The sequence below is a fragment of the Athene cunicularia genome (assembly GCF_003259725.1).
Source record: "Athene cunicularia isolate RWA chromosome 17 unlocalized genomic scaffold, athCun1 chr17_part1, whole genome shotgun sequence".
NCBI lineage: Eukaryota > Metazoa > Chordata > Aves > Strigiformes > Strigidae > Athene > Athene cunicularia.
In genome coordinates, this window is record NW_020799122.1 from 3,687,749 (window position 1) to 3,695,180 (window position 7,432).

General features: G+C 45.6%; 2 protein-coding genes across 2 annotated transcripts in view; both read right to left on the reverse strand.

The window, feature by feature from the left end:
* COL5A1 (collagen type V alpha 1 chain) overlaps nucleotides 1-6,964 on the reverse strand; it is an 86,777-nt gene extending 79,813 nt beyond the window's left edge. The window contains exons 1-5 of the mRNA XM_026860656.1: nucleotides 6,959-6,964; nucleotides 6,082-6,228; nucleotides 5,709-5,957; nucleotides 1,448-1,600; nucleotides 1,101-1,157 (exon numbers count right to left, since the gene is read on the reverse strand). Of these exons, the coding sequence (XP_026716457.1) occupies nucleotides 1,101-1,157; nucleotides 1,448-1,600; nucleotides 5,709-5,957; nucleotides 6,082-6,228; nucleotides 6,959-6,964 (612 nt within the window). The remainder of the gene's footprint in view (nucleotides 1-1,100; nucleotides 1,158-1,447; nucleotides 1,601-5,708; nucleotides 5,958-6,081; nucleotides 6,229-6,958) is intronic.
* Nucleotides 6,965-7,084: 120 nt separating this feature from the next.
* Nucleotides 7,085-7,432, reverse strand: part of LOC113486591 (collagen alpha-1(V) chain-like) — a 33,854-nt gene continuing 33,506 nt past the window's right edge. The window contains exon 5 of the mRNA XM_026860657.1: nucleotides 7,085-7,186. Coding sequence (XP_026716458.1) covers nucleotides 7,085-7,186 — 102 coding nt within the window. The remainder of the gene's footprint in view (nucleotides 7,187-7,432) is intronic.

The window sequence follows — 7,432 nt, forward strand, 5'->3', positions numbered from 1 at the left end:
ACCCCCCCCCCCCCAACTGTGAAAGTGTCAGGCGAAGGGGGAAAGGGAGGAAGAATAAAAAAATAAAATAATGGCCTCGGAGTGATGGGAAGTGCCACTGTGACGCTGGGCCCTGCGCTGGCCCTCTGCCAAGGAAAATGAGGTTAATTGAGTTACTGGTGTGCAGCGAGTGTGCCCTTCGGGGATGAGGCTCCGGGGAGGTGACTGCAAGGACCCAAAGCCCCGTTTTTCCAGCCTGGGGAGGGGCAGGCACGGGGGTACCTCAGCATCCTGAGATGTAAGGAGGGATAGAGACATGGCCATCAACCGACGGCCACTTGCTCTGCCCAGCGGTCACCTCTGCGCAAACACCCGCTGTCCCCACCGCGGGGGGGAACGGCTCCATCCCCACCTAAGGGGGTGCTCAGTTGGGCACCCACGTTTTTTGTAGACTGCAAAGAGCACAGACAGTTTATAACTGCTCTTTAGAAGGAAAAAAAAAAACACCAACAAACCAACCTCAGAAACAAGCCAGGGCAGAATCCTAAAGGAGAGTGCCAAGTTCCACTCCCAGGGCAACACAGCTTCTCTGAAAGTGGAAAGCTGGTGGAGCCCTGGGGCAGGAGCAAACCCCTCCACAGCTGTGTGCAGGGAGAACCCTTTTATTTCCACAGAGCTGAACCCATTAGTTGCACAATTAAAGCCGGCCCCAAGAGGCAAGTTCAGGTCAGGATATGACCTGGCCACCGACTGCGGGCGCTCGGGGGAGCGGGTTCGCTGCGGAGCCGAGGGCACTTCAAAACCTCTGGAGAGGTGGGACATGCCCTCTGCCTAACGATTCAATTCTAAAAAAGCCTAGTTTTTATTTTAGTAAATGAGAGATTTCATGGGAAATTTTGCACTTCCTTCCTAATTTAAGTCGCCTCTTGAAGTTTTTTAAAAAAATAAATAATTACAGTGTTTTATATTAAAAGTTTTTAAATGAACCAAGTAATTCTTCCACGGCAAATTTTTCCTCCCAGCTGTACCGCTGAGAGCACCAAACCATAACGAACACACCCCCTGTACCTTGGGGAAAAAAAAAAATCCAAACCCACCAAAAAAACCCAGATGGTCCTTACCGGCTCAATAATCGCAGGCTCCCCTTTCTGTCCCTTCTCGCCCCGGGGGCCACCGATCTGTAGCACACAAGGGAAACACAGAGTCAAGTCAAAGTGGCCATCACCTGCATCAGCATCAGGAACTGGAGATCCTGGGACAACTTCTGCAACCAAAGGACTGCTGACGTTCATGTAGAAAAGAAACGGGACGCCCTCCTCCTTGCCTTGTGCTAAACACGTGCATTGCAGGTGGATGATTCCAAGTGAGATGCTCTCACTGGTTTTTACACAATCTCTTGTGCTATAAATTATGGGAAGACCAACATTTTGAACAGGGCTTACCCTCGATGGAAAATTAACTCTCTTACCCCTTCGTAGATGGTGTCCTGGTTAGCAGGCATGCCGGGGCCAATATCAGGAGAGACTGTTCGGTCGTAATAGTTATCATAATAGTTCCCATCATATTCTTTTATTGTTTCCTCGTTGAAATCTTTATCCAGATCCTCTCCTCCTTGAGCAGCCTGGAAGCAAGAGCAGCAACATGTCAGGCTGCAAACACCGGTAATTTAAGGGGAAGACGGCGTTTTTTGCAAAGTGAGGATGCTTTATAAAATAGCTGCAAATAAAAAGCACAAGAAAGGTTAAATTCTGGAGTTTTAAAGTCTCCAGAATCTTCTCCAATGGCAGGCAAGAAGGATGGGAGGATCTCTATGGCAAAACAGACACTCAACCACTGAAATAACACTGCAAGTGTAAAAGTCTGAGCAGGGAAAACAAAACACAGCACAAAGCAACAGCTCCCGTCAGGAGGATCCCACAAACACTAAAGGGCTAAAGAAATTGGGAATGAAGTTGCAAACTTCAAGCCCCGCTCATCTCTCACAGCCTCAGTATTGGAGACGCCGGATTATTAAGCGTAAAAGGTCACGCATCCATGTAAAACGCACATCAAAAACACAGCGTGGCGTTACGAGCATCTGATTACAGGAAGAAATGTGGAAAAATGCAAGTTCGCTTCTACAAAAACCTCCTGTTTGTTTAGTCTGGGATCCAAGTTGCCATTGTGCTCGTCCAAAGAGCAGAAGCAGGAATTTTTACAGATCTGAGGCATTAATGCCTGAATCCTTACAGCAAGAGATACTATGGACCACAAGCAAAGCCATCTAGACAAGTATCAGAATTTCCTTGCTTCTCTCCACACCCCTGTGCTTTCTGCAGCCTGGCAGGCAACTCCTGGCATACTGTAGAGTCTCAACAGCCTGCTAAAGAAGAACACGTGCTGATAATAGATTTTTTTTTTTTCCCTTTTGTTTCTTTCCCATCCAGGTAATGACCAAAACGGTCCATGAATTGATTTACTTCTGGTGCTTCCCAGAGAAAATAATTTCCTCACCACTATGAATTCAAAATGAATTACTTAAATGCCACCACCACTCGCAGACCTTGTTTCTGTGCCAACACTGCTCAGAACCCATAAGCACGAGCATCCCCATCTGAATGCAAGAGCTTTTAAAGTAAGAATAAGCCCTAGTGCTAAGGCGATCATCACTCTGTCACACCATCCTCTTCTACCTCTTGCAAAAAAAAAGAAACTATAGTTTGGCAATTACTGAATTAGAAAACTTGGAGAAGTCAGCATTATTTTCCCTTTGTATCATTCAAATGGATCTAGAGCCGTCACACGCATCTTTTACCCTTTTCAAAATCTTCTATCTGTGTTTGCTCTCTGAAACCTTAAAACCTGTTCATCTTGGTATTGAGTTTTTGGAAACAGAGAAAGCTTTCTTCGGAATGAAAGTCAAAAATGTCTGGTTTGATATTTTGATTAAGGTCCCCCAAGTCAATTTGCATGGAAAGATATTTTGAATAACTGGGCAGAGGAGAAGGAAAGTTCCCCATGCTGAGATTTGCAGGTGCTTTGGAGAAAAACCAAAAAGCCTAAATCTAACAATGTTGTTAGACAACCTGAATCAGAAAACAGTCAAAAAAAAAAAAAAAAAAAAAAAATCAGTGTGGAAAAACCCTTGATAACAGCTTCATTTAAATCACCTTTTAGTCTTCCCTTTAGAGAAAGCGATGCAGATATGAAGCCCCGGTATATGCATCTGGACAAGTAAAGCAAACTGCCTGATGAATAGCAGGCAATGAACAAAATATATCTGTCCCCAGCTCCTCTTGTTCACGGGAGTATTGCTACCGACTAAATCTCAGAATTGCTTCACTGGCATTTATCACAGAGTTATTAGCCGTAATGAAACCTAAGCCCAGGAGAGTTCAGTGACTACACACCTGCCTCCGAAACCTCTCGCACAAGCTCCACAAAGTTTCACTTTGTCTAAAACTAAATGCCCCTTTTAAATCCCACTGTAGGAATTACAGTCTCCCCAAAAGACAGACAGCTTAACCTCAACAGCACAGTGTTGCATCCCGGTTTTGTAACAGAGTCTGTGAAGGGATGCTAAAAATGCCCATTCCGCACCAGACCAACATTCTTCTGTCTGACCCCACGAGCAGTGCCCAGGGCTGGGCAGCTCAGGGGATGCCCAGGGTCCCAGCCCAGCTCTACCCCACCACACCCTTGCATCCCTCCGCAGCAGCAACGGGGCTCCAGCTCCAGCCACAAACCTGGGACTGCTTCCAACGATGCCACGCTCATGGCTCATGACCACGAGCGCTATTTTGCTTCCTAAACTAGTCAAAAAAACTAATGTTTTTTGGTTTTGGTTGGGTTTGATTATTTTTTTTTGTTTAAAGAGCAAATAAATATCTCCAACCACTTTAGCAGGCTGTATCTCCTGCTGAAACCCTGTTTCTAATAACAGGTATTAAGGAGGCAATTACACGCACGACATCCCGATCCTCACTTCCACATTGCTCCCAAAGCAGCAAGGTCTGCTGCTGAATTAAAGGATTCTGTTTCCCCAGGAGTTTGTGGCTGCAGGCAGAAGCCCTCAGCTCCCCCTCCAAGGTGTAAACCCAAAATCCAAATCCTCTTGGGTATTTGTCCCTCAGGCTGGCACCTTCTGGGAGTCTCCCCTACGTCACACTGCGTTACCCTTCGTCTCAGTGCACGGGGATCTCCTTCAGCCAGGCAAGTTGTGTCCTTTTCTCTGCTCATCAGCTGAAAGATTCACTGGAGCTACTTCCAGTCCCGGGCAGTGCTACAGCCCTCCCCATCTACACGCCGGCTCTTGGAGCTGCCGGGGGTGGACAGTCTGTACTCTCTCCCCACAAGATGCTTTGCTGAGAACAAGCTGAGCTTTCACATAGGAAAACTTCACCGGTGTGTCTCCCTACCTGAACTTTCCTCTTCTTCTATTTCCTTTCTTAACAACTAAAGCGTCCTCGAGCCTTTTCCTTTTCCATTTTTTTTTTTTTGTTTTTTGTTTTTTAAGGTCACGCTACCCAATCTTTAATTCATCCCTATTAGAAAGTTCAAGCTTAGCCAAAGATTTCTGGCTCTTTGTCAGGAAACAGAAAAGTTTCCCATCCATGGGTTCCCTCATGTTCGCACTCGCTTCCTCGATACGCTGGAGCCTTTTCTGTTTCTCTCTGTGTATCATTTCAGGCTGCTCAACCTCCTCCTCCACCACATTTTTTTATCCTCAGCTGGCTGGACTCGATCCCCGCCACGCCACCAACCCTCGGGGTGGCTGGCTCCCCTCCTGCCTCGCTCCAGCTGCTCAGTTCTTTGCTTGGACACTTTCCCTGACACCTTTTCATTCAAGCTTCCAGATCCAACTCCAAATACATTAGCCAATTTTTGCTGTCTCTCTTGCCACCCCCTGGCACCTCCCAGAAGAGGAAGAACCACAAAACCTTGTCAAGTCCCATCCTACCTCCCAGGAAACATTCAACTCCCCTTGCTGATGCTCCTGGATAATGAAGATTTTCCTCATTTAGTGTAGTTACCTCCCTGAAGAGAGAGCTACACAGCACGCAGCTGCACAACTATTTATTTCTAAGGATGAGACCAACATTCATCTATCTGGGGACCAATATAAAAGTCAAGAACTGGGCAAGTCTTAAGAACAGAAGAGTCTCAAGTGCAACAGATTTCAGTTGAAGCATATTAAAGTGTGGGTAACTAAAACTGTAATCACTCCAACAGGAACATCAGCTGTGGGATCTGAACTGATCTTATCTTTGAGCAAGATGGTTCTGTCCCAGTGTTGAAATCTTTTGGGTTTTTTTTAAATTACAATCTGAAAAACGTGAAGATGCTCTTCAGTGGGAATGACAAAATGAAAAATATTTATGTTCTCCATCGAATCAACATTTTAAGCATTCATATTAATAGCTTCAAAATAAAATGCTTTTACTTAGATTTTAGCACCGTCCCTCATTTTTCTTTTTGTCAGACAAGCACCTCACACAGGGAAATGCAGATATCAATATGAACAGATTTTTCCAGGGGAATAATCCATAACCAAGTTCTAAATATCTGCATTCCACACCCTGAAATATCTGGAGTTAAAATATTTTACCAAGAAACTTCTTCTTCCAACAGCTGCCCAAACTGCTTAGAGTTTTACTATATGGATGATCCCATCTCTTTTGGTCTCAAGGCTGTGAAATACCAGAATTAATAAAAAAACAAAGTGAAAGGGAAAAAATAATTAAAATTACATCGGTCTCATTGTAGGTGATGACAGTACTGGTGGGGAGTTCAGCTTCCACGGCGTTTTCAGTGAGTCCGCCCTGGGGGTCCACTTCTTCAGGGTAGTTGACATCTTCGTAAGGGAGAGGCGTGAAGTACTCTTCGTTAATGGTTTCATAATTATACTCATCCACGAGAGGGTCATCCACCTTAGCGTCCTCTTTCGTCTGCTTGCTGGGGTCTCCTCCATCAGGTGACAGCGTGGGGGCAGGATAATCCTATTGCAGAAGCAAAATGACAGAATCAGAGAAACAAAAAGAAGATTGTGCGTCCCACTCCACCTCCCCTTCTATAAAAGTGCCGCTTATCAACCGCATCTTTGGCAGGACCCTGCATCGGTACCTGCTTGTTTTCAGGTCTCTCTCCAGCAGCCACTTCGGGAGTGCCAGGTTTGGTGGTGGGAGCTTCTGGCTTTACAGCTTCATCAACATCTTCGTAGTAGGGGTACTCGTAGTAGTAGGTGTCACCTTCTCCCTCCCCGTCAGTGTACTGCAAAGAGATGAGAAGTAGAAAATAAGCTGGCAGCACTCAAGCATGTTCCTGCCAGCTGTTTTAGACATGAAATAATGTCAATGGGGCCGTGACACAGTGGAATCTTTCTCTTCTTGTTCACCAGATTCTATGAAACCTTCACCAAGAGCCTGGCTTTGGGCTGCTCTGGCAACGTCTGTGATTTAAGGAGGTTCCCAACCATCTCTCGGTCCTGTGGCACGTTCTCCCTTATCAGAGAGGATGGATCTACCCTGCAGAAATTCAGTCACCCACAATAATATAAAAAAGAAAAAAAATTTTTTTTTTTTGTTGAGACCTCCCAAGTCACACATCTGACATTCACAGAGGGGAAGAAAACGCTTGAATCACGCAGCCGCTCTGAGAAGCAGGGATGCTATTTTCACTCGTCCAACTGCACTAATAGCATCCGTGTGACTTCCCATCCACCCGCGGCCCGCAGGCAGAAGGGCTTGGAAAACAAGATATTTTCAGTGTTTTCCACAAGGCGTCAGTCATTCTTCAAAATGAAATACAAACAAAACATTTGGTTACAGCCGGGCATGGCAAATCTCTTCGCCAGTCCATTGGTCTCACTGGCAGCAGATGCTGGTGCGTGGAAGTTATTCTTACACAGAGCAACACAGCTCTAAGACAAGCCAGCCCTTGTTGAACTGCTGGCTCCGAAGGAAGAGTTTTATTTTCCTACTACCACATATTTTGACCATACCGACATCTATTTTATTTTACTTATTTATTGTTTCTCCAGAAGTGCTGGCGGAGGGGTTACGGCACTTCCCTGGGACTTGGTGGCCATGCCTCGCCTGCGAGCATCACTCTGCTCCCCAAAGCCCTCCTAGGCACAGGTTTTTAATTCAATTCCAAAGCTAAGCCAGAGCACGTTGATGGCATTACAGCTTCGCAGGGATTCGGCAGGAGCCCACAGATCTGAGACCAGCTGAAAGCAAAAGAGCGCATGGACTGGCAAATTAGACCAAAAGAGCAGCCAAAATGCTGAGAAGCGGCTGAGGATGCCAGACACTTTAATTGCTTTGAGCTGAGCCTGAGACCTCTTAAAAATGTGTAAAATTCAGGTGATGTTCTTCTGGAAATCAGCCACACCCAGACATTTCTGATTGAGCAGCAGAAATTAAAAAGTACCCTGTATCAGTCTTTTTTTTTTTTTTTTTTTTTTTTAAAAAAA